The sequence below is a fragment of the Haplochromis burtoni genome, unplaced genomic scaffold (assembly GCF_018398535.1).
Source record: "Haplochromis burtoni strain Fernald_Lab_line unplaced genomic scaffold, NCSU_Asbu1 Contig_2, whole genome shotgun sequence".
Classification (NCBI taxonomy): Eukaryota; Metazoa; Chordata; class Actinopteri; order Cichliformes; family Cichlidae; genus Haplochromis; species Haplochromis burtoni.
In genome coordinates, this window is record NW_024582363.1 from 6,979,634 (window position 1) to 7,006,133 (window position 26,500).

The 26,500-nt window shown below is 40.7% G+C and overlaps 2 protein-coding genes across 11 annotated transcripts in view; both read left to right on the top strand.

Annotated features, from left to right (window-relative positions):
* Window positions 1–23,063, top strand: part of myo5aa (myosin VAa) — a 62,052-nt gene extending 38,989 nt beyond the window's left edge. For 3 of the 10 annotated variants that reach the window (XM_042218743.1, XM_042218734.1, XM_042218739.1), the window contains 28 exons: window positions 881–1,036; window positions 1,368–1,465; window positions 1,639–1,725; window positions 2,349–2,457; window positions 2,580–2,791; window positions 2,876–3,032; window positions 3,191–3,430; window positions 3,530–3,778; window positions 4,675–4,768; window positions 4,868–5,016; window positions 5,259–5,372; window positions 5,591–5,725; window positions 5,994–6,029; window positions 6,163–6,390; window positions 6,865–6,873; window positions 8,597–8,694; window positions 12,612–12,692; window positions 14,207–14,405; window positions 15,033–15,098; window positions 15,552–15,645; window positions 15,741–15,890; window positions 16,052–16,206; window positions 16,361–16,450; window positions 16,772–16,922; window positions 17,481–17,763; window positions 17,838–18,012; window positions 18,105–18,185; window positions 19,217–23,063. In XM_042218743.1, coding sequence (XP_042074677.1) covers window positions 881–1,036; window positions 1,368–1,465; window positions 1,639–1,725; window positions 2,349–2,457; window positions 2,580–2,791; window positions 2,876–3,032; window positions 3,191–3,430; window positions 3,530–3,778; window positions 4,675–4,768; window positions 4,868–5,016; window positions 5,259–5,372; window positions 5,591–5,725; window positions 5,994–6,029; window positions 6,163–6,390; window positions 6,865–6,873; window positions 8,597–8,694; window positions 12,612–12,692; window positions 14,207–14,405; window positions 15,033–15,098; window positions 15,552–15,645; window positions 15,741–15,890; window positions 16,052–16,206; window positions 16,361–16,450; window positions 16,772–16,922; window positions 17,481–17,763; window positions 17,838–18,012; window positions 18,105–18,185; window positions 19,217–19,369 — 3,849 coding nt within the window. In that variant the 3' untranslated portion in view covers window positions 19,370–23,063. The remainder of the gene's footprint in view (window positions 1–880; window positions 1,037–1,367; window positions 1,466–1,638; window positions 1,726–2,348; window positions 2,458–2,579; window positions 2,792–2,875; window positions 3,033–3,190; window positions 3,431–3,529; window positions 3,779–4,674; window positions 4,769–4,867; window positions 5,017–5,258; window positions 5,373–5,590; window positions 5,726–5,993; window positions 6,030–6,162; window positions 6,391–6,864; window positions 6,874–8,596; window positions 8,695–12,611; window positions 12,693–14,206; window positions 14,406–15,032; window positions 15,099–15,551; window positions 15,646–15,740; window positions 15,891–16,051; window positions 16,207–16,360; window positions 16,451–16,771; window positions 16,923–17,480; window positions 17,764–17,837; window positions 18,013–18,104; window positions 18,186–19,216) is intronic. The other 7 variants (XM_042218746.1, XM_042218752.1, XM_014333113.2 and 4 more) reach the window with 5 other exon arrangements.
* Window positions 23,064–23,164: 101 nt separating this feature from the next.
* gnb5b (guanine nucleotide binding protein (G protein), beta 5b) overlaps window positions 23,165–26,500 on the top strand; it is a 15,355-nt gene continuing 12,019 nt past the window's right edge. Inside the window, exons 1-2 of the mRNA XM_042218768.1 lie at window positions 23,165–24,278; window positions 25,027–25,176. Of these exons, the coding sequence (XP_042074702.1) occupies window positions 25,051–25,176 (126 nt within the window). The 5' untranslated portion in view covers window positions 23,165–24,278; window positions 25,027–25,050. The remainder of the gene's footprint in view (window positions 24,279–25,026; window positions 25,177–26,500) is intronic.

Below are 26,500 nucleotides of genomic sequence, written 5' to 3' on the forward strand. Positions count from 1 at the left end.
GAGCCAATGTTTTTTCACGATATAGTAAAATCTCTCAAATATCTAAACACTTGATGCGTTTTATATGTTTTGTTGTTAGTAAAATATGGGTTTATGAGATTTGCAAACACAGTGTCCAAACATTTTTCGGTTTTACAGTAAGTCCTCATAGTGATGGTTTTCAGTGTCGCAAAAATAGAGCTGCTGTCCTGCTTTGTAAGCCAGTATGCACTGCACGGTAAGTAAGAAAAATCAGAACGCATGGCAGCATAAAAAAAATCATTTGTGATTTGTAGGAGTTGAACTAAAGCCTAATTACTGAAACAAAATGAAATGTCAGTAAGTCAGAATTATCTGCAGTGTGTGATGCCGTGCACAAATGTAGGAATGATGCATCATTGCAGGCGCCGTGTTCCTCAGGGGCAGCTGGACCTCCTAAAGTACGTTTGTCTATGGAGGCAAAAGCAGAGGCTGTTTGGTTTGTTTTAAATAGTAGATGTGCGTTTACAATATTGGACACTGCTAAATTAGAATGACCCAAATGCTTATGTTAGATATAAGCCTTTGTTTATGAACTTTAAGTCATCTAAAAAGAAGGATTGCTTATTGTGATATATTAAATTAAACATATTGGGGACAGTAAGATTTCAGACAGTAAGATAAGTTCTCACATGTTCAACTTTTATTATCTGTGTTTTTATTTATTTATTTATTTATTTATTTATTTATTATTGCCACTGGGACATTGAAAAGCAGCAGAAAAGCGTGGTATTGTTTATAAAACCACATCACAACCAGTAATCAGAATCCCTGAGCAATATGGCAGCAGCAGAGATGCATCTTATCGTTTAGGATTCATGTCACTATCAGCTGGTAACTATGAGTGGGCTGTTGTTTTTAGTTTGACCTGCTGGTGGAGCTGTTCCAGGACGAGGAAAAGGCAACCAGCCCCACTGGTCAGGTCCAGGGAACCGGGGGCCGCACCCGTCTCAGCATCAAACCCGACAAGAGCCGGGACACGAGCAGCAAAGAGCACAAGAAGACTGTCGGCTGTCAGGTGCCTGTCTCACTCTTAGCTGGACTTGTGTAACTTAGACACTCTGTGGTATTTATGTGGGTGTCTGTGGGCATTAGGCGTGGACACGTAAGTTTGTGAATGCGATAACTCCAGAACGAGGTGACGTAAGAGTTTCAAGTTGTTATCATAGACGTATCTACTAGGAGACAGAGGCGAAGCACAAGCAGTTGCCAGTATTTTATCTTTCTTATGAGTTTATTTTGGGAAATCTGAAGCCTGTTAATTGTGACTCAATGAACTTTAAAGACTTTCATCTTAATTTTACAAAAGGGATTTAGGTCATGATGATGCTGGTGATCCTCTCTTGTAGTTTCGTAACTCTCTACAAAAGCTGATGGACACTTTGAACGCGACCACTCCTCACTACGTACGCTGTATCAAACCCAATGACTTCAAGTTGGCCTTCTCGTGAGTTTCAGCGTTGTTTTATAATCTGCTGTTTTTGTAGGAAGATTTATCTCTTTTTCAAGTTCTCTGTTTAAATTTTAGACACCAGTAACACTGCGTGTTTATGCAGTGTTTTATTGTACAAAACTGTGTATACATGATTCACATTGGCTGTGGTTATTCGATATTGGCAGGTTTGATCCCAAACGTGCGGTGCAGCAGCTCAGAGCCTGCGGCGTCCTGGAAACCATCCGGATCTCTGCTGCAGGCTTCCCATCGAGGTACTGATGCACCCCAGCAACACTGTGACTGACTCACACTGTAAACGTCTAATAATTTAATGTGTGTTCATATAGAAGAAATATAACATTTGCATAGCAGAAGGCCAGTGCAAGCAGTTGGATCAGCTGAAGTGATGAGTACTGAATTAACTCACTCAAATAGACATAGACACGGTGAAGAGGCTCAAAAATGCTGTCACTGCTCATCTCACCGTGAGCTTCCCCACAGTGCACAGTATGTGCACAGTTCTTACTTTCCCCAGAAAATCCAGGAGACGTGTAGAGGTAATAATAAAGGTGAAACGCAAAATCAAAACCAAAACATAGTGTATTAAATACATTTTAAAGTAAAGAGACGACTATACAACGAACAGCAAAACGTCACACACCCAGCACTACTGAATAAATTGTTTTACATATGAAAATGTAGACAGTTTAGTACCATCTCCCTCAATGTGATGCTCAATGCAAAAAAAATTCAAAATAACTTCTTAGATCAAAGAGTCTGCCGTCCAAAACTCCAAATACTTAAATCTTTCCAGCCTTTGGTACTTGAAGTATTTCAGAGGAAAATTTGATAAATTGAAAGGATCAGATTGTAAGCGTCTGTGTTTGTTTGTCAGATGGACGTATCAGGAGTTCTTTAGCCGTTACCGAGTGCTGATGAAGCAGAAGGACGTCCTCGCTGACAAAAAGTTGACCTGCAAGAACGTTCTGGAGAAATTAGTGCAGGTCAGATAGTTGGTCCCTTGCTTCATTTTACAGTTCTGTGTTATAAAACAACAGATTAAAACAACTTTTAAATCATGACTGAGTTCGTTTCACCTCTGATCACTGCTTCTTTTGTCCCTCAGGATCAGGATAAATATCAGTTTGGCAAGACTAAGATCTTCTTCAGAGCCGGTCAGGTGGCTTACTTGGAGAAACTGAGGGCAGACAAGCTGCGTGCCGCCTGTATCCGCATCCAAAAAACCATCCGCTGCTGGTTGGCACGCAAGAAGTACCTGCGCAAGCGCAGTGCTGCCATTACCATACAAAGGTTCACCAGAGGATACCAGGCCCGCTGGTGAGAACTGTGGCACTTAACATTTTATCCAGCTAAAAACTAGAGGTGTACAGAATTTGAATCCTGACTCTTGCTTCTCCTCAGCCTGGCCAAGTTCTTGCGCCGCACTCAGGCAGCCACTATCATCCAGAAGTACCAGAGGATGTACGTGGAGAGGAAACGCTACAAGCAGAAGCAGGCAGCCGCTCTGGCCATGCAAACCATCCTCAGAGCTTACATGGCCCGGCAGAAGTATCAGGCGGTGAGTCATGAAAACACTCCTGTTTTTAATATTATATTCTGTTATTCTATGTTTGCACAGTTTTCAGTGGACAGAAGGAAGTGTAATTTTTCTAAAATTCACTTCAATGTACTCGTATTTCTTTTCCTCTCTATCACTGCCTTTGTATGTGGCTGTAGCTGTTGCGGGAGCATAAGGCGGTAATCATTCAGAAGCACATTCGTGGCTGGTTGGCCCGGTGCTGGTACAAGCGCTGCCTGGAAGCCATCGTCTACCTGCAGTGCTGCATCCGCAGGATGAGGGCCAAGCGTGAGCTGAAGAAGCTGAAGATTGAGGCTCGCTCAGTCGAACACTTTAAGAAGCTCAACAAAGGCATGGAGAACAAAATCATGCAGCTGCAGAGGAAGATCGACGAGCAGGTAACACGTTTCATTTTTCATTTCATTCATTTATTTATTTATTTATTTTGTTCTCTATGAGGGTTTTTATTTAGCTTAACTTTTATCCTGTACACCCAGAGCAAGGAAAACCGGTTGGTCAACGAGAGGCTAGTCGGCCTGGAGAGTTCCTACACAGTGGAGAGCGAGCGAATGCGTGGCGAGCTGAACCGGTTGCGTGGGGTGGAGGAGGATGCCAAGAACAAAGCCAACCAGGTGTCCTCTCTGCTGGAGGAGTTGGAGAGGCTGAAGAAGGAGCTGAGTGGCACGCAGCAGGAGAAGAAGACCATCGAGGACTGGGCACAAAGTTACAGGGACGAAATGGAGAAAGTAAGACAGGAGCCACTGACGCATCTCTGTCCACCATGAATATTTAGCATCTTCATATTTCTCTTCATTGTCATTCACTTCTTTCTCTTCCTTTATTAATTTCCACATATTTTGGTTGCATACTGAACGCTCGCTTGCTGCGGATGAATTTAATCACATCACTTTTTTTTCGCCGCCTCTCTTTCCCCTCCTCTTTCTCATGTCTCTCAGACTACTTCAAAAATCCACGTTATTAGTTTGAAGCTAGAATCAACAGTGACCCCTAATAAGTAAAGTCCCCGGTCGTCTCCAGGAGAAATATATCTTGTTTATCACAAAACTGTGCGTTCTTTTTTTGCTTGACTACACATATTGGCAATTCAGGAGCCAGAGCGAACCGGGGGGAGAGGGGCACATGGTGGGCTCAGAGGGCAGTATTGCCCCAGGGCAGGTGAGCACAGGAGAGTAGTGATTTAGTGAGACAGCTGGTGTGTGTGGTTTTCTCTAGTTTACATTGCTTTGTCTTTCTTTACACTGTTGCCAGTGAAGGCTATTAGACTGAAGACCCAAAGAGTTGTGATAGTTTCGTATTTTTAATTTTCTTTTTGGACATAGATTTAGGTTTAAAGGGATGTAATTGTTGGAAATGTTGCTTTTAGATAGAAAAATAACCCACACCACTGCACACAGTTGACTCCCCTGTTGCAAAGAGACATTGGAGAACAGCACAGACCGAGTCAGACTCATTGCAGCGCTATCATAACATCTCTCATTACATTTCATTTCATGAGATTATTCTCACAAATCTAAGAGTCTAGTTTAAAAAAAATCTCAGCAACAAATGTGTCCCACACAGTATGTTCTGTAAGAAAGGTTTAATCATTTGTGATGTAAGGATCACATTTGTGTGTTTTTAGATGGTGGCAGAGCTGAAGGATCAGAACGGGCTGCTGAAGAAAGAGAAGGACGACTTGAATCGGTTGATTCAGGAACAGAGTCAGCAGATGACAGGTACGCATCACCGCATACATTTAAGTTGCATCCAACAGCTCAGTTAATTTCATCTTTGCAAAGTTTGAAACGACTTGTTCTTTATGTTTTACCCCTCAGAGAAAATGACTCGTGCGATAGCAGAGGAGACTCAACAGCTGGAGACCGACCTGAACGAGGAGCGTTCTCGCTACCAGAATCTCCTGAGCGAACACCTTCGCCTCGAGGAGAAATACGACGACCTCAAGGAGGAGATGGCTCTTTCTTCGGTGAGCAACACATTTGCTCATGTACTGCGAGCAATGAGCCACATTTCTACACCTTTGTTTAAATGTTAAGCTTCCAGAAAAGGTGAGAACAGCAGAAATACTGACTCTTCATAGACTCTGTGGAAGGCAGATGCTTGGTAGTGTTCAGTGCCTAACTGCACTTTTAATCTGCAAGCGCAGCAGAGTGAGTGCGAGTCAATACTTGTTCAAATTAAAAGGCTTATTTCCTCTTTTGTCTGCAGAACGTCTCGAAGCCTGGCCACAGGAGAACAGATTCTACCCACAGCAGCAACGAATCAGAGTACACGTACAACTCCGAGTACGCCGAGTTGGAAGATGGTACCCGTGGCCGCGAAGTAAGAAAATTAATTGTGATCTGAAGATGGAGTTTCAACCATTAGGGAAACAAATCATTAAAGTTAAAGTGAAGCATAACCCTAACTGGAACACAAGTTAGGAGATGTTTAATATTAGTGTTTGAAAATGTTATTATAGTTGATGTTTATGTGCTTTAAGCATTTGCATTTCAATACGTTTCATGTGGCACATTCGTAATCGTTCTTCTCACATGCAGGATGTGACACGAGGAATCGACACCTCGCTAACTCTCAAGCTGCAGAAACGTGTCACAGAGCTGGAGCAAGACAAGCAGTTGCTGCGCAACGAACTGGAAAACAGAGAGGAGCAGCTGCAGCGGGCTAGTGCCATGGTACCTTCACCCATTTTCACTGCACTCACTGAAAAACAGATGATCTAAAACCAAAAGTTGAAAGGTCTGTTAACATGCAGTTCAGTCAGATAATGGATATTTGAGATGATATAGAATATAATTAGAGCTTGTTCAGGTTCAGGTCTTCCTCAATACTTATAAAATAAATTTGACGGTTATGGTAAAAAAAATACAACTCAGACCAAAATCATCTACATGAATAATTATCACTACAGATTAAAAGTATATAAACGTGTTTTCGTTTCAGGCTCGTGGGGCTGAGCTGGAGTACGAGTCCCTGAAGGTAAGTAACATGACCATAGGTGTCCTAACCTCCACTCACTCCTCTGAATGACATCATCAATGCTTCTTATACAGCAAATGAAAACAAAGTCAAATTTTCTGCTCGTATTTCTGACTGTAACTTCATCTTTCAGCGTCAGGAGCTCGAGTCAGAGAACAAGAAGCTGAAACATGACCTGGAGGAGATGAGGAAAAGTCTGCTCGGTAACGCTGCTACAGGCGCCGGTGCTCCGGGCTCGCCAGCTTACAAGGTGCTCCTGGAACAGCTCAACGCCTCCTGTGAGGAACTGGAGGTCCGCAAGGAGGAGGTGCTGATCCTGCGCTCCCAGCTGGTCAGTCAGAAGGAGGCCATGCACCACAAGGTAGCACTTGATATTCTTTATTTTGTTCACATTCAATTAGAGAAAAACAAACATGTGTTTGGCATGTTGTCATGTTTTACAAGGTCTCATAACTGTGAAGGTGGATGAAATGCTGCTTTTTTACATCCACCTTCTCATATTTGTGTGTTTTCATCTCTGTCTGCGTTTGTTGTTGTTGTTGTTGTTGTTGTTGTTGTTGTTGTTGTTGTTGTTAGTAAGCAGATAACAAAAAAATGGGTCAACTCTATTGACCCAAAGAATTTTTTTCTAATTTTAAGTTATAACTCTTGTTGTGTTTAAAACTAAAACTTCATTGAGCTTACATCGTAAAACGAGTCTTTATTTATTCGACACGTGAACTCTTTTTGGGGGTAAAATCATTGTTCACACTGCGTATTGACAATGCTTCAACCTGTCCATCGTGCCTAACTGCCCCGTCTCCACCTTCTCTCCTCCATTCATGCTTCCCCACAGGATGAGAAGGTACAGTTGAAAAATGGCATCAACCACGAGTATTTGACATGTTTTTTCATGGTCTGTGCTGTGTATGAAACATCCTCAGGCATCTCAGTGAAACACAGAATTACAGCATTTATTCTGGTTTCCATTTACAGCGAGGACGCTATCAGCAATGAAAAACAACATAAAACAACTGCTTTCCTGATTCAGTTGTGTTTTATTGTCTCTTATTCTGCATTAGTTTAACTTTTTGGAATGAAGAGATGCGACTCGCTGCCATTGTCTGCTTTCACACACTCAGTGAAACACATTAAGTCCCGTTCTCTTGAAGCTGTGTGAAAATTTGTAACCTAAATTGAAGACTGAAGTAGAAAGGTCAAAGAAGTTACTGATATTTCCGTGTGGAGCAAGTATGACCGGTTATAAAATGTTGTAATACAAAGTTAAGTAAGTGGGTAAGAATCTGAAAATAAGTGAGAAATCCTTTGCTAAAGATAACTGAGTCAGTGTAGCTTAATATTGGATAGACCCTCAATGGCCACTTTGTTAGGTACAAAGATGTTTAACTGCTTCTTAATCAAATATCCAACCGACCACATTACAGCAGCTCAGTGCCTTTGGGGTGTAGACATAGTCAAGACAGCCTGCTTAATTTTAAGCTGATATACACAAATTTACTAGTGAAAATACTTTATACTTTATTTTAATACCTAATAAAGTATAATACTTTATTAATCCCAGAGGAAATTATGTTCAGAAAATTCTGAATTTGGTGCAAAATAACAGGAAAGCATGTACCCATTGTGCCTTGTATCAACAGTTCAGGCTGGTGGTGGTGTGCGAAATATATTCTCTTGACACACTTTAGGCCCTTTATTACCACTTGAGCATCATTTAAATGTGTGGCCAGTGAATCTGTGATCAGTATAGATGTGCTAAAAAGTAATAGTTTAAGAAGACATAAGTAATAGATTTTAAAATTTCATATTTGGCTACAATTACATGTGTAGAATTAGTGGAGCGTTATATAATATATAAATATTTACCTGAATAGCATGGATATCTGACTGAAGCATGGAGGTTCTGCTTTTAAATGTTAATATGAATTCAGAGTTTAAGCCGCCCTTAACTCTAACTGTTCAATACAACATAATGAGTTGTAAACAGATCTAAATCACTTTAATGTCAGATCAAGTTCAGATTTATGAGGAGACTGGGGCTCATCTGACACCAAGCAGTATTTATGTGTATTTATTTATAACTCAAATTAAAGGATACGATACTATAATTACAAAATTAAAAGAAAGGAAAAGAACAGATAATTAAAAGAAGTAAAATTAAAGAGTCAAGACATAATAGTCATATTTATAATCAGACACTGTCTTCACCTGTGTATTGTACATTTGTCTTGTCCTTTGTCTTTGTGTGTGTGTGTGTGTGTGTGTGTGTGTTGTACTTCAGTATGAAAGCTCCCTGCAAGTTGAAATTGTGGTTTTTGAATAATATGAGTTTGTCATGAATACTTGAACAAAATTGATTGAAGGTTGTTTCAGATGGTTTAAAAAAAAAAAAGGCGATAACCGCAGTACTGTAGATGCAAATATTATATGTATCAGATATACATATATTCTGGCTACCAGTGTCTCATTAGGTGAATGGTTCTTAGTGATGTATCCCAAAAAACATCAAAACTTTTGATCACAAGTGACAAGTATTGTTTCTCTATTGTCTCTTCGCTTATTTCCAGGAGACCATGACGGAGCCTTCAGTGTATAAAGATGACGTGTCCAAACTGAAGGACGACGAAGTCAAGCAAGCTTACGTAGGCCTCAAAGACACCAACAGGTACTTTCTTACAGCCACTTCTCTTCCTCACCTCCATGTCTTTACTCATTGTCCTCCACTGACTCACATCAACCTTTGTATGCTCTAGTGCCATTATGATACCGTGTATGTGTGAGTGCTGTGTGTGCGATGTGTGTGTGAATTCCTGTTTGTCCTGTCAGATCTCCTAGGTTCATGCGTCAGCAGCTGGAAGTCAGTGATCTCCTGAGTAGGCTGAGGTAACCGATGAGACGTGGCCGATGCATCGTGGAGCAGAGCATGCATGGCCACGCTGTCGCTGAAATACTGGGTTATAAATGACAGATGTCACTGCAGCTGATTTCAGTCTGTAGTGCTGATGAAAGCTTGAGCAGCAGAGCGTAACATTTTTGGCCCTAAAAGCATGATGAATAACGCGCCTATTTTCATTATCACAGCGTCAAATAATGCCGCCGGCGTGTCTTACCCAACTCATCGTTAGTTTTTCCTAAAACTAATGTGTTCAGTGTCTAAACCAAACCTTCCAGTAAAACTGAAAGGGAAAGATGAAGGAGAAAAGAAAAGTTCACATCATTTTGGTATATTGTGGGCCTGATCTGTAATTTCGTCTTACTGATTGGAAACTAGCTGACTGATTAGGTTCAGTGTTATTTATTTGTGAAGTGTGCCGATTGGATTTGAAAAATATGACGGATAGAAAAATGTTACAGAAATAATTGAACAAAAAAAATCCTTTAATCGATTAAAAATAGTTCCAAAAAAATGTGTGAAATTGAACATTTGAACTTCCTTCTGAGACTCAAAACATTTTGAAAATACTGAAAAAAAATGGATGGATGTTAATTTTATATTGATCTTTTTTGTTTTGAACTTGTTTGAAAAATATAATACTGCTGCATCTGTCTGCCCTTTAGAGTAATAAATAAACAACTATAGCTCATGAAGACATTTTCATTACAATGAACTATGTTGAGGATGAAAGAACTTTATTAGGATAAACTAATCTAGTCCCCTAATTTTCTGTCTTTAATACTATATGCATATGACTGACTTCTAACGTTTAAAAAAAGAAAGTGAAAAAAGGTTTTAAAAAGTGAAGTAGGACGTGAAGACATTTTCTGGATGATTAACCCTTCAGCTTCCTAAAGCAGGTCTTTGTAACTTCTTGTACATAATGGTGGACAGACGGCAAAAACGGCATATTTGACGCGCAGGAGTGAGAACACGCTGCAAAATAAAGTATTAGATTCTGTTTTGGCCTAACAGAAAGAGGACATTGTGTATATGTAGCTGTACTTACTGACATCAAGAATATTTATGTGGCTCATGAGGGAAGTGAGAAAATGGTTTGCATGGGTCAAGAGTTCTGTAACTTTAGTGGCTCTACAGTTGTTGTGACTTTATCTCTGTATTCACGGTGCTGTAGTTACTGCAGGACCTGCTTCACTTAACAGCATGAAAGTATCTGAGCAGCGAGGGAGATGGCTTTGAGTTTCGGTTTGACTTTTACGCCCAAAGTGACTAACCGTGCCACAGTTTAGATCCCGATGTAGAAGAGCTTCAGCCTCAGCTTTATAGAAGGAGTTTGGCATGAATGGTGCATGAAATGATTCATTTATGTTTTAATTGTTTTCATTATTACGCTAAAACAGCGATGCACAGCGTACTTGTAAGGAAGCGTGCATTTACACACAACCACAGGCTGTATATAAAGGAGGGAGGCAGCAAGGAAGGAGATGCAGAAGAGGTTTGCAAACATTTGACTGCTGATTGCAAAAAAGTTACTGTAGAGAGAAATCTATTGAAAATGGCCACATGAGCACCCTTCTGATGTTTTTTTTTTTGTTTTTTTTTTTGTCTCAACACTTGGTTCAAGTCTTATTATTATTCAGACCTTATATGCTGCACATGTTGTATCACTGTGATTTCCCCACTCCACTCTCCAAAAAAACAAAATAATTTACACAATACATTGCATGAAAAAAATACCTGATGTAGCAAATATGACAAAAATTAAAGCTCATGTTTGCAAATTAATATTTAATTTATAGTCTTTTTAAAAATTTTGTCACAAAGTTCAACACAGAATTTTCCATTTTCAAAAAATGTAAATTTTCTGGTAATTATTATTTAATGGTTCAGGCTTTAAAGGGTTAATTAGATTTGACCCCTGCTCATCCAATTTCAAAACACGAAGATAGTAAAGTCCAAAACACGTCACAGCAGGGCTTCCATCTTTTATATACAGTCTGTGTGCACAACTAAAATGGAAAAGGGTAAAATGTTACAATCTCTGTATTTTAAAATGTTAAGTCAATTTACTTTTCCTCATAATAATTTTACTGGCTTCAGAACAGTGCAGACATTAGGCCTCATTCACAAATCTGCGCGTGAACATTTCAAACGTTTCGTGCAGAAATCCCAAATTCATCCATATTTTTTTCCTGAAAGCTGGTTTACAGCAGCTTCAGACTATCATGAGGGCCTTTCTGTCTCACACATTTTTGCCGAAAGCGTAGCATATTAAGGTGGCTTTATTAAAAAATAAATAATCCAAGCATATTTGGCACAATTAATTTAATAGAGATCATCCTAATTGACAGTTAACATCGCTTCTTTACTAAATGCTACTTCGGCATAATAAATGGCTTTGGGTGATGGATCAGGTGGTGCTCGTCCTTCACCGTTGCCTCCTTTTTCTTCTGGTCTGTTTCCAAGTTTTCACAGCAGCTCTGATGTCGAAACTTTTGCCCGTGTCACCTTTCGCTCCGAGTCTCTGGAGACACAATATTTACTGCCTCGGCTATTGCAGTCCAAGCTTTTCACTCCTAAGGAAACACTTCAGAAAAGTGTGCCTTCTCTGGCTTCTACCTCAAAGCTCTCACTCCCTTTACTTTTTTGTTTTGTTTTTTTAGCAACCGTGCTTCCCTTTTCACTCTCGACTTCATAGAGAAACGGAGTATGACAGTTTCTAGACGGCAAATAACAGCCACATGCCATTCAATATAGAATGATTTGGATTTGTACACGGAGGCGGCGGGAGCTAAATTTGAAAGTAATCTTGCAAGTTTAAACATTACTGTGCACAGTAACACGTGCACATTTTATTGAATGAGGCCAAATGTTTGACAGCTGATAAGATCAATGAGGTCAGATTATAAATATCTACAGCGACAAGGTTGTTTTACAGTAGAGCTTCCCTAAAAGTTCAATTTTGTATCGCTGCATTCACTTGTGTCCCATTTCTTGACCTTTTCTGTTCCCACTGACTACAAAGTTCGGTCACTGGATCACTCAGTAAATGCAAGAACAAACTCATTCACTCACACACATATAAAATACTGCTAATTCACATCAGTAGTACCTGCAGTGGTTGAATAAATGATTAAAGTGGACTTTTTCTTTATTTTCTGTTGTGCACATACTGTTACAGTAATGAGGTCTGCATATGTCCATCTCATCTCTGTCAACCATAATCTCAGGTTTGACACTAAAGGCTCTGTTCCAGATGTTCCTTTGTCTTTTTTACTCTTTGTGATCCCTGTGAAAGCAGTTATCTCTAATTTGGTCATTTCAGGCAGAGAAGCGCCACCTGCTGTTCTAACCTTGTTAATGAGGCGGCAAGATTGATGCAGCTGTTGTAAAAGACAGAAGGGGTTAGAAACGAGCGGAATAGGTCCACTTTAATGTATTACTGAAATGCATTGAGTCAGAAATAGGACTTCACACATCATCAGTACATCAGGTTTTACAGATTTTCTTCCTTTAACTTTATGACATCACACAAATTAGTATTATTGTTATTTTGTGTTGAAGACCAGATGCAGGATGTTATCACACCTCAGATAAATATTCTTGCTCATGTGGTCCCGCTCACCCGCTCACGTTTCTTTGTGCCATTGTAATGTTCATGTTGCTTTGTGTTGTGTGTCGGTCAGATCTGCTGCTCCAGACTTACGTAAGCTGAATGAGGACGGAGAGCTGTGGCTGGTTAATCAGGGCTTGAAGGAGACCATCAGGTTTAACAGTGTTTTTGAGCATGACACGTTTGCCTTTTTTCACGGGAAAGGATGTGACCCGTTGGTTTTCTTCGCTCACGTTTCTCTCTCACACTTCATTTCTCTCACATCAGTCTGTTTATTTTGACTGCCTTCTGATTATTTGTCTTCCTTATTGTTTCTGCCACACATTTCACAGGGTGCTATAATGTAAAACTTTCTTTAGGTGTTGTGTAATGTACAGTCACTGATGCAAAGCTTTGGTTTGAGTTTCTAGATTTATTTCTGACAGTGAAGCAGGATGTGTCTTCGTACTGTACTAACCATGTTTTATGCAGCTATGAAAGCTTGTTAAATGTCAGTTGACCTTGGAATTTTTCTTCCTTTTATGCTGTGATGCCTTCGGCTTGTGAAGTTAGATGGGCTGAATTTTTATCCACTCAAGTGTTTCCTCAATAACTGCTTACTATCGTTAAAAAGCTGTGAAAAAACTCTTAAGTGTTGTTCACAGACATTGACTGAGGTTAATCACTTTCTGCATGCTTTTTATTTTTTACAGTGTTTGCCTTTAAATCTTGAGAGGTCTGGTAGTGTCATGGAGCAGTTATTTTTCTCTGAGGGGGTTGCACTGTGATGTGTGTGCGTGCAGTACTTTAAATACATAATAAAGAGTTCAAACACATCCAGAGGAATATTTTAACAAGTTTTAGAAATAAACCCAGACTACTATAACCTTAAAAACGGTTTAGGATCAGTGACAAACAGGCGGCTGCACACGAGTTCAATCCCCACCGGAGCCGATAGCCCCATATTCCCAAAGCACAGGACACCTCGAGGAATGTGGGCGAATGTCTTCTCCAACCAGTCAACACATGTAGACTGGTTGGACAAACTCTCAAGAAGAAATATCTGCTAATCATCTTCGTACAGGTTTATTATAAAATGATTTATGCATGCAGAAAAACAATTGGATCATAAAAACTAGTAAAAGAATAGAAGTCATTGTATAAACTATAGCACATAAAATGACTGATCCCTAAAAGGCATCAGCAAGAAAGGATTGCATCAGAGAAATTGATGGAAAAACAGAAAAACAATGTCTATCCACCAAGAAAGGCAGTCAAAGTTCTTTTTTAATAAAGCGTATGAAGTGCTCCTGTTGTACTAACTGCTACTGTAGTTCTCATAAAAAGATAGAAATACTGCATGTTGGTTGTTGAATGAAAACTGAACCTCTGTCAGCTCTACCTGCTCCGTTCCTGAGCCTGATCTCTGAGTACTGATTTGGCTCGGTTCAGTTTTCCTCAGAGAAACTTTTACTCTGAAGAGAGGAGGAGAATGAATGAGCGTTGTTCAGAAAGGCTGGACTCTGGGCTGCTGGTAGTGTCTGCACAGCATGCTGCTGCTGTCCTCAATCACCACTTTCTGGTGGAAACTATAGCTTCTCTTTCCCTTCTGCACTGGGCGTCTCACTGCCTTTCTCCCCCTCACAGTATGATGCTGATTTCTGTCTCTTTCTCTCTTACCTCTCTCAGGCTACTGGAGCACCAGCTGCAGACTCAGCGGAGGACTTATGATAATGAGGTGGAGTCGTTGCGCAGCGAGCTGCAGAACGTCAAGGAGGAGAACAACCGGCAGCAGCAGCTCTTAGCCCAGAATCTGCAGCTGCCTCCAGAGGCCAGAATCGAAGCCAGTCTGCAACACGAGATCACCCGGCTCACCAACGAGAACCTGGTACGCTGCAGCTTCCACACACAGATACGGGGAGGAGCTAAACTTTGTCTCACAAATTCAGCATAATTTTTAAATGATAAAAATAAAAACAACACACTTATACACACACCTAAGAATGGATTTTAGGTGTGTGTATACACAAACTTTTCTTGATATATATCCATATAACTACTGACAGCTACAGACAATTTGTATATCTTACACTCATATTAAATCTGCAATGACATTATTTATTATTAACAGGCCAAAAACCCACAGAATAATTTTAATTTGCTGTAAATACATTACCACACACCACTGAGAAAAGGTCACACCCCCAACCAACGCTTCTGAAATAATCATTCCACCCCACGGTTTGAGAAAACTGGGACTACGAAGACTTTGGGGGACGGTCAACAGTGTGGATATTACACTATCCGTAAAGATGGCCACAGCTCATTTGACTAATACGTTACATCACTAATAATAAGACCACGGCTAAAAACTCTTCCAGTGTTAGAAATGTGAATAACAGCATTTCGACTGTGTGATTTGAGTCACTTTCATTGCCATACATACACAAACTAACCCAGCCGCTACAGAGCTGCGTCCCACACGCTCATTTGTGTGGATGGTGTCACCTGACAGGAACTCATGGCAGACGACCCCACGGCATCCCGAGAGGCTCGAGTCGTCATTTTACGGCGGATGGTTGTATGTAGAGACCGCGTGTGTGTTTGCCTGCATGTTTGCACGTTTCTGACTAACTGAGATTGTTCTGAATGAAATGCTGCAGGGTGTCGCTCTAATTCTCTGCAACAGTGTCTTGTAACTCACAGCGGAGCAGCGCTGCGCCTTCTTCTTTTTCCTAACAGCCAAAAAATCCTGCAATCTTCCTCTGAAAAAAACCGCAAAACAAAAACCAGTACGGCAGCACTAATGTTGATTTGAAAATCACACCAAGGATGTTTTTAAATTCTTTTCTCTTCATCTTCTAACCTTTTGATTTCCGTGTTTGAGCTGATGTCCACTGCAAAGCCACTAACAGAAGAGTAGGATTCCTCCTTGTAGCCACTGGAGGGCGACATTGCAAAGCGGTCTGTGTCTGATGATGCTGTCTGTTAGTCCTCACTGTTCTCTCCTCTGTGTCCCTCGCTGTGTTTTTAGGATCTAATGGAGCAGCTAGAGAAGCAGGACAGAACAATCCGAAAGCTCAAGAAGCAGCTGAAAGTTTACTCCAAGAGGATTGGAGAGATGGGAGGTAAAGCGAGAAAAACCGAAGCCTGAAAATCTCTATTCATATATGCTCGTTTCCACCACATGTCAGCTGACTGTCACATGCCATGCTTCTTCCAGCCGGTCAAACCGAAGGCCAGACATCTCCGGGACAGATGGTGGATGAGCCGATCCACCCTGTCAACATTCCTCGCAGGGAGAAAGACTTCCAGGGAATGCTAGAGTACAAGAAGGAGGATGAAATGAAACTGGTTAAGAACCTCATCCTGGGTAAGAATTTAGAATTAATGATATAGTCCACTATCTAAAGCGTTAAAGTAGATGGAAAGGAGTCCTGAAATTACTGAAACTCCCTGGAAACTGAAGCCTCAATTCACGGTTTGCACAAAATAAAATCTACAAATAAACTCACCCCTCCTCCATCTCTCCAGAACTAAAACCTCGTGGTGTAGCAGTGAATCTGATCCCAGGTCTGCCAGCCTACATCCTGTTCATGTGTCTGAGACATGCAGACTACGTCAACGATGACCAGAAGGTCCGCACTCTGCTCACGTCAACCATCAACAGCATTAAAAAGATCTTAAAGGTACGTATGCTTTTAATATTTGAATGAAGTTCACATTTTGCGTTTCCAGCTCCTTTGTTCTTAAATTACATTTTTGGATGTTTTTTTGCGTTAGATAACTAAAAAAGGTTCTGCAGTGAACACAAACTTCTGCTGATGTTTTCTTCTTCATCAGAAACGAGGAGATGATTTTGAGACCGTCTCTTTCTGGCTGGCCAACACCTGCCGCTTCCTGCACTGTTTGAAACAGTACAGCGGAGACGAAGTGAGGCCAACAACAATACACAAAACACAGAAAATGTCCCATTCCAGCACATACAAGGTTTTTCTAGTCAGTTCAATAAGACATCTGGTATCACTGTATTTAGATATTCGGGAAAGAAGGAATCTCTTTTATTATCTTGCTGTTACAGTCCTCTATATACTAATCTGTTAAAAATGACCAAAAGGACAAAAAATATAAAGCTTGACGTAACAAGCTGTTGTTTTGATTGTTTGTTTGTTTTTTGTATTGACCGACTGTGTCGTGGATTAATATTGACATCGTTCACCTTCTCTGACACATTGTTTTCTGTGCTTGTCTCAGCAATTCATGAAACACAACACGTCGAGGCAGAACGAGCACTGTCTGTCCAACTTCGACCTCGCAGAGTACAGACAAGTGATCAGCGACCTGGCCATCCAGATCTACCAGCAGCTGATCAAATGCATGGAGAACATCCTCCAGCCCATGATAGGTGTGTCCCTGTACATGTGATGTGTGTGTGTCACTTGATAAGTAATTTCCTGCTCCTTTGGTTCTTTTATGCAAACAAGCTTTAAGACACCTTTGACAGTTCAATATGGCCCAAAGTACTCACTGTATCTGCTCTTACTGATGTTACAGTTGCGCATCCATGAAAAAGAGGATTTACGAGGTGCAGTTAGGAGTTAGCCATAACTGTAAGCTATCAAAATAAAGAAAAAAATGCTAAATTCTAGCTGAGGAATTTCTGAAATAAATCCATGTGATACTATAATTTTACTGCTGTAAATGTAATTATAGACGAGGATTTAAAAATAGTAAGATTTTAGATGGTTGGTGAAGTTAGGAAGTTGCCATAAAATGTTCAGGCACCCACAGCTAGCTACAGAGATGTAGTTGGGCTAACATATAGTTTTCGCAAGACTCGATGCAAAAGAAGTAAGTACATGCTGAGAGGGTTGAACTTATAATCAGGGTCGGTTGGTCATCATTTAACAAGCGGGTAGAGCACATGTACTTATACACCTCCTGTGTGCGTGTGTTTCCTCAGTCTCTGGCATGTTGGAGCACGAGACCATTCAGGGCGTGTCGGGAGTTAAGCCCACGGGTCTGCGTAAACGGACGTCAAGCATTGCCGACGAGGGCACCTACACCCTGGACTCCATCCTGCGACAGCTCAGCGCCTTCCACTCCACCATGTGCCAGCACGGCACCGACCCTGAGCTCATCAAGCAGGTGGTGAAGCAGCAGTTTTACATCATCGGCGCTGTCACACTCAACAACCTGCTGCTACGCAAAGACATGTGCTCCTGGAGCAAAGGCATGCAGATCAGGTATGAGGTGTCGCTGCTCAGAGAAGATCTCCAGAGTGAGGCCGGATGCGTTATCTCATCATGCGTGTTTGCAGGTACAACGTGAGTCAGCTGGAGGAGTGGCTCAGAGACAAAGGTCTGATGACCTGCGGAGCCAAAGAGACGCTGGAGCCTCTGATCCAGGCCGCTCAGCTGCTGCAGGTGAAGAAGAAGACTGACGAGGATGCAGAGGCCATCTGCTCCATGTGCCACGCTCTCACCACTGCTCAGGTAAAATATTTTTAAAATTATTATCAGCTAAAGCTTCAGCTAAAACCTTTCTCTTTCTGTGTTTTGTAACTTGTCTGTCTTATGTCTTTCAGATCGTAAAAGTCCTGAACCTCTACACCCCCGTCAACGAGTTTGAGGAGAGAGTGTCAGTCGCATTCATACGAACCATACAGGTAATTTCTTTTTTGGCTAAATCAAGTCTATACTGCTTTATCTTCAGTGTTTTGGGGTCATTTTTTTTCTGGTTCCAGGCAAGCTGCAGCTGAGTGAGGCTGGCTCTGCCCGGGTTATCTTCCTGTTAAAAGGAAGTTCTTCCTCAAAGCGGTCACTCGTAGAAAACTGTCTGATTGTTTGGGTTTTGTCACTAATATTGTGAGGTCTTTGAGACACCTGTTGTTGTTAACTAGTGCATGTACCGTAAAGGCAATGAATGTGTGCTGCTTTGAAAAACATCAGCATTTTTCTGGCGTTTCTGGGCATCTGATAAACAGAAACTTCTGTTCTGCTTGAGTAACTGAAACACCAAGCAACACAGCTGCAGAGATGAATGCATCCAGTGTCAGCGTGCATGTTAAGGTCAGCATTGGATGGGGATGGCTTTTATATTCAGTTTCCTTTGTGCTAATATATGTCATGTGAGAGAAATATGTCAGAAGTAACGTCAAGTTAAAACTACATTCGCAACAATGCTGGTGAGGAAGAGAATGATATGTAGCTACAGCTCCAAAACCACAACTGCTAGCTTTGGCTTTGCCTAAAGCCGTCGCTCTGATGGAAATGAATGCGCTTGTTTATGTGGTGGAGGGGGTGCTGCCAAGATCGACTCGCTGTGAAGTGAAGTAAAGTCGATGTACAGTAGCTGGATAGATAATTGCAAAGACGGTGTTTATATAATTTATTTTTAAAGTAACAGGTTACTTTTTAGTGGTAGCTATCTTGTAATAAGAGAGCTGTAAATTTGATAACAAGTACAGTTCCCTGACACTTCCCATAGGCACTATGTTGAGCTCAAGGGTCCTCTCAGATCTGAGTCACTGCACTGATCGGTATTTACGAACTAAAGTTCATGCAATCGATTCTGCACCAAGATAACTTTTCTTACTTGTCGAGTCTTCAAACAGACTGGCTTAATATATTTTCTGTCTACTACCTTTTTTTTTTTTGTTTAATGCACATGAACTTTTTCCATCATCTCTCTCTCCAGACTCGCTTGCGGGACCGCTGTGAGAGTCCCCAGCTGTTGATGGACACGAAGATGATCTATCCCGTCACCTTCCCGTTTAACCCTTCTTGCCTCGCACTGGAAACCATCCAGATCCCCAGCTCGCTCAACTTGGCCTTCCTCACCCGTGTCTAATGCGAGCCCACCAGAGCACTCTGAGCCCTGCGGCGAATTTGTCTTAGTGGCCACAGTCGGATTTGCAAGTCACCGTCTCCCCGAAAAATTTAAAACACCACAAACACTCGCAAATTTCACTCACGTTAACACGATTTGAAGTCATGTTTAAATAAACGGGTGAAAGGGTTCAGCAGTTTCTCTAGTTTAAACTCAGACATGCACGCACATACATGAAAAATGCAGACACGTCACATCTGTAAAGTACTTTCATCCTCCGAACGTACAGACGCACACTCGCCTTCTCTCTTTCACGAACGCACAGATACGCACACATGTGGTTATTTCCGCTGGTTTAAATCTGGCCGTAAGCCCTGAGCATCATCCGCTGCTTGTACAAAACGCCCGCCTCTTAGAGAAGCCACAGGACCAGATCAATGCCTCCAGTACTCGCCATCGATCCTTCATCTGCGTTTCCAGTAATTGTTAAGATAGTTGTTGTTGTTGTTATTGTTATTGTCTCGATACACGAGAGCAGGCCCACCAGGTGGAGCTGAAGCCTCAAAACAAGTTATGATTTGTCAGTCTAGCAGTCTGCCCTCATGTTGGGTAAATTCTGAGCTCCTGTGTGAGGGCAGCTGAATGATGAGGTGAAAAAGTCAGCGCTCTCTCCACCCCGTGTTGAGGTGACCACTGAGCAGATTTCACTTTGTACGTTTTATTCTCTGAACACGTCAAGCCAAGACAAAATTCATCATCTGTACTATATTATTTATACATAAATAAATATCTATATAAATATGAATAATATATATCCTGTATTTTATTTATTGCACTTATAGCTACATCCCTTTTTAAGATTAGAAGCTTCCCCCTAGCAGCGAATGTGTCCGAAGTGAAGGATGGGACCACTCTTTCCCACGGCAAACGGCTTCTTAGAGACAGTTTTAGTTGCTTCCTTGGCTATTATGTCAATATCAGGTAAATATGTAGTATCTTTAATGAGTGCCGGCACAGATAATTATTTGTTAGGTCGCGTCTTAAACCTTGAGATGTTTTTTTTTGTCATGTTTAGCCTGCATGTCTGGCAGATGAAGTGTAGCACAGGTTTTATAGGCGAGGACAGATTGAGAAGGTTTAAGGTTCAAACTCTGCAAAGGGTTTAACCTGCGACAGTCTGCACCGTTTACAGCTGTGACCAAAGCCGAGCGTCACAGGAAACACTGACATGAACACATACTGTATGAGTACCAACCTTACACTCTGCTTACTGTTTTTTTTTTTCTTGTCATCTGGCTCAGAGCCATAAAAAATGTTTTACTGTTGTCATTGTGTGATTATTTACTTTGTTCAGTATTGTTATTTTCTTAAGATAATCTAAAGCCATGTATTACTGAGCAGAATAGATGCAAAAGGCTGCAAAAATCTGTTGAGCTTTACATTCCCTCTGCTGCATCCTCTCACAAACACAGCTCTGTTCGACTCCTCTTACATCTCCTACCCGTCCACCTTCACTCAGCATGTCCCAACGTGGACTTTTATTACCAGAAAAACAGAATGTGTTCATTTATTCCTCTTCTCAGTTTCACAGCTGGGTTAAGGGTGACAAAGAAGTTTTGTTTTTTGTCATTTTGTTGTTGGTGCACATGTTCTTTCAGCTCAGATTGTTTGCTTGCATGCACTGCTACTCCTGCTGCCCCCACTTAAACTGCATGGGTTTGGCAAAATCCAAGTGCATGCTTTTGATTTTAAAGAAGAGAAACCCAGGCACAGGTGAAGTGTCGGACGAGTGTCTGGTAATCTGCCCATGTTGGGATTGAAGTAGTTTTCACACATGCACCTGCTGGATTTGTGAGAAGAGTTGCATGAGATATTTAATATATTTAACCTGCCAGCTCACGTTAAAAAAGGAGCTAAATGGGTGTATCATGTCCAACCTCCTACATTACCCAGGTGGCATCCTCACCTAAACAAAATCCCCTTTTCCCACTTACGTGGGCAGCAGTACTGGAACCAGTGCTGATGTGAAAACAGTTCCGAGAATAAGCTCACATTTCAGCAGGTGTGAGAAACTGTTATTATGCAGTGTTACCAGCAGATTTTGGGTCATTTCCATGTGAAGAAATCAGGCCAGTCATTGGTCAGTTTCTTGTGATAGCCCCTCCTATATTCACTGACATCACTGGTTGGGGTTGGGCACAAGTGCTTTTTGAGAAAACGTATAAAACCAGTTTAGACTGGGCACAGTGGAAAAGAAGTAAAAGGATGCAGTGACCCGATTCACCAGCCATTATTCAGAGTTTGTGTGTGAAAACAGCTTTTCCTTCGTTCGCTGCCTCTTCTTTTGGCACTTCTAGTTTACTCCTTGTTGTACCGTTAGTATTAAGCTGCCTCTCGCCTTGATGTGAACCTTATTTTGCGCGGTGACCTTACCCTTTCAAAAAACACATTTCACTTTGATGGAATATTTTCTCCTTACACACATGAACTGGATTCTGCAGTTTTGATTTAAATTTTTCAAACCTTTTCAAGGATGTAAAATTTACATTCAGAGGGGGGGAAAAAAACTATCAAGGTGACGTACGAATGCCAAACTCTAATTTTAAGTGGAGTAATTATGTAAAGCTATTTTGTGTTGCACTTTCCTGGGACCATGTTTTTGTTATATTGGTTGGATTTGTAGTTGGTTTGGTGTATGTTGTGTGCAAAGAGAACATATCTTGTAGTCGTAAGAAAGATGGTTACTGAAGGAGTTAATCAATTATATGAATGTTTAAAAACATTGAAGTGTATCATGATTTTTAGCTGCACATTGTAGACCAAGCCTTATCTGAATCACTTGCTATCTGAATGACTTACACACATGATCAACGAACATTATGGCATTGTTTTGTTCTGTCAGTGCAGTATTTTTTTTTTCTTTCACTGTAAAATGAATAGAAATGTGTTTTTTTATTTTGATTGCGTGTCATTCGGTCCTGCAGTTGGTGTCACAGACATCAAAATGAACTTTTTTTCAACACTGCAGAGGAAATCTGATAAACGATAGATGGGTATGGACTGTAAAAATAAATCCATCAAACTTCCCCGTTCTTTTCACACAAGTGCAGCCTGTTGACCTTCCTCTAGGTAATGTCCTGACTGACTAACATCTCTTTGTTAACATTATAAGTTGATGTGTGGCACAGGTGTCAGAGATGAAGCTCAGAGTCAGAGGACACTGCAAAGGATTAGCTAGTTTCAGAGTAAAAACAAAATGCATCTTCATTCATTCAGTGGTTCGTGTTACTTTCTTAGTTGAGCAGAGCTGCTGCAGCATCTTGTTCCCCTGGGCTTCTCTTGGGCTCTCAAACAGGAGAAATATGTCATTCATTCACTCTGCATTTCCATACTAAAGAGAGAATCGGCTGTATGATATGACTCAGACATTATAAATTACCATTGTTCTCATCAGCACTAGCATAAATTGTGCCGTTTTAAAGAAATGTTCAAAACTAACTTAAAAAGAGATACATCCCCTCCCCAGCTCTTGAGGTACTGGTGTGAACATGCTGAAGCCGGTACCAGATGTTTCCTCTCCGATCCCATGTGTACATTTGGAAAAACTGGACTGTTTGTAGTTTCTGGTAGCTGTGCTTAGTGAATGTGTTCACTGTTAAGAAACTTGGAATAAATTGTCAAATCTGTAAAAGTAAAATAAAAGAATTCCGCACTGTTTGGGTTTCCGTGTTTCTTATTTTTGAGAGTTTTGGGTCGTTTTAGGAAAACGTACCGGTAATCATGAAACAAAATAAGATGTGGAATTTTTGTTTTTTCTTTTGGGGGGTGAAGCAGTCTGATTTCTGAGGTAAAGCACAAAACCTGAAAATTGGAAGGTTTACACACAGTTTCCCTGATTTCATTTAGATGTCATTGCCTTTAATCTGTTGAGGGTACCGGTACTGTACTTTCTGAGCTTTTGATGAACAAAAATGTTTATTATGCTTAAACTCAAATCAATATTTTGCTGAACAGCAGATTTCATTAGTTACACCTCGCTAGTACCCACTTGGCTTGGTGTTAATTCTCTGTGGCACCGATTCAACAAGCTGCTGAAAACGTTCCTCAGAGTTTGTTTGATATTGACATGATGGCATCACATCATCACACACAATTTACTGCAGATGTCAGCTGACCCGTGGTGCAAATCGGTTCCCAAAAAGTGCTCTACTGGACTGAGATCTTGTGACTTTGGCGCTCATTTGAGTACACTGAACTCCCTGTCACAGTCTAAAAACACTTTTAAATGATTTGAGCTTCATGACACGGTGAGTCAACCTTCTGGAAGCAGTCATCAGAAGGTGTGTTTTCACTCTGAAATAAGTGATCAGACTGTGGGTTTAAATGATGGCCAACTGATACCAGCTGATACTGAGGGCCCCTTCTGCTTCAAAGTTCAACACATTGAACATTCAGACGTGCTCTTCTGCATACCTTAGTTGTAACATGTGGTTGTTTGAGTTACTGTTGCCTTCCTATCAGCTGGAAGCACTCCAGCTATTGTCCTCTGACATTAATGAGACATTTTCACCCACAGAAGTGCTGCTCACTGAAATATTTTCACTTTTTCTGTAAAACCCTCTGCAAATCCGGTTGTGCTTATAACTGGTAAATTGGTGCCATAAAGTAATTGTGCAGCTGGTGGTGATCCAAAAGACTAATGCACTGGGGTTACACAGTAAAAGTAACCTCCCAGGCCTTACAGGTAATGCTGCAGGAGTGTATAAAGCATGGTGGTAAAAGCAGAGCAGAGTTGGGGCTTAAATGCTTCACTAAGAAGCTTACCATTCCCTCTCTGTCCCTCACTGACAATCCTCTTCACTAGAAAACATCCACTTAGATCTCCAGAGACAAGCAGCTGCTCTACAGAGGGGGAAAAGTATTTTGTAAGGTAAGATTTATTGTTATTTGTTGATATGGCAGCTATCTGTGTGGACTGACTGGAAGCTGGTGTTTTAGATGTTTGACTCTGCAGTTTAGATAAAATCATCAAAGACCATGTTGGGTATTTAAATGTATCCAAATGATTAAGACACTTGATACAAAAGATCATATGAGGACAACTTAAACAGAAAGTTGATATGTGATTACATCACACATCAAAGGACGGTAAGAAGTTCAAATGAAAACGAACTTTTTTGAGTTTGTATGCAAACTTCTCAATGCAATCTACCAATATGACACTATGCTGTTCTATATATACATTATTTACTCATTATATGAGTTATACTGTCATGGAAAGCCAATGGCATGAAATGATAATTCATTATAAATGAGGGAAACTGTTTGAGTTTCAGTTTAAATGTATATAATTGTGTAGGGAAGCGATAAAATGTTGATCCATATTTTGGATGACCATATTTAGTTCAGATTTGGAAGTCCTTTATCATGCACTGCTGTGAACTCGGTGTTGCTGGATGTGTGTGGTTCCCAGAATAGCTTCTCTCCTCAGAGGAGGATCAGGCTGGAGTAGATTACCAGCTGCTTATCTTCTGTACAGCTCCACACACACAAACGCAAAACAAGACAAGTGGTCAGAGCTGAGAAAAGAAACCAGAAGAGCCACAAAGAAAACCCTCCTCCATGTAATCCTGATGATTAAAGTCATCTTTATGTGTGTGTCTTATGGGTTTCTGCAGGTGTGCTGGTGATCCTCTGCAGCCATGTGTGACCAGACTTTCGTGGCGGCCACTTTTGGCCCCTGCGACAGCTGCAGTAAACCGAGTCCTCTGATGAACATCTACATTAAGAACGAGGCCACCAACTACTGCTCCCTCTGTGTGGAAATGGTAATGTTCTCCTTTCATTTTCATCGCTACACCTCCCCTCAAAAATCAAACAAAAGGCAGCATTATGCTAATGAATACCATTGTGAATGATTGCAATGAGTGTGTACTGCTGTTTACCTGAAATACAACAGAGCATGCACCACTTATGATTGTTGTGGCAGTCTCGAATTATTCATTACCATTATATAAAAACAGCCCGAGTCCATGTTCATAACATAATCATTCATTATTGGCTCATGCAATGCATACCAATTAACAAGATGTAGCCTAATTTAAAAGCTGATACTGCATTTATGTAAGTAATCTTATAATTGTGCAACAAATTTATACCTAAGCAGTCAACATTTTCTAACAGAAGGTTGTTGTTTTTAGAGAAAAGGTCTTCGCCCTTCAGGGCGGGCAAATAGCCTTTAAGCTAATCAACCATGTCTACTAAATTTATTAAGTTGAACATAAGCATAGATGTCATGTGTAGCCCTTGTGAAAAAAAAGTCCTCTGTCCCTGATTTAAAAGCTTTATACTTGAGCAGCTACCACCTAACAACATTCACATGATGTCTGTTTCTGCAATACTGGCAAAAAATGCCCGGAGTATTCCTAACTCACCAATCGAGGGATAATATGGACAGCTTGGTATGCTCAACAGTGCTGCAGGATGTTTTTGTCACTAATGCTCGTTGCCTCCAGCATCACTAACATGAATGCTACAACCTTGCATATCTGAAGGCAGATATTCTGCTACTCCCCTTTAAATGTAAAAAAAATGTGTGAGTCAAGTATTATCTGCATTTAGGGAACACATAAGTATTGTTTAGCTCTGTTTGAGCTTGGTAGCTTGCTCCATTTTATTAATTTAGTTGCCTCATTCTGCAGATGAACTGGAGATTTTTTGTTTGTTAAATATCGAAACAATTTTATTACTTTGAAATTATTCACTTTACAGAGCTAAATGCCAGTGTTTGTAGTTTTGACAGGTGGAAACCAGGTTAGCTCACCTGTCCAAGTTACTGTACTTCCATGCTGGAAAGAAATGCTACTATTCTAATATGTATTTTAATTTTATCACAATATTAAAGCTGTAGTAGCAGATGGGTGTAAACAAATTATTTGCACTTGTCTGTAAAACAATTTCCTTGCTGTTTTTTTAAAAATATATATTTCTTCCTGTGGGTTAGTGTTAGGGTTAGTGGTAAAATCAGGACGTGCTTCTACATGTGAGGTACATCTTTAGTTTGAAGACACTCACACTTTGTGCAGCATCTGTTTAACTAATGACCCATCGCTCATCAGCACCTTTTGACATGTACACACACACACACACACA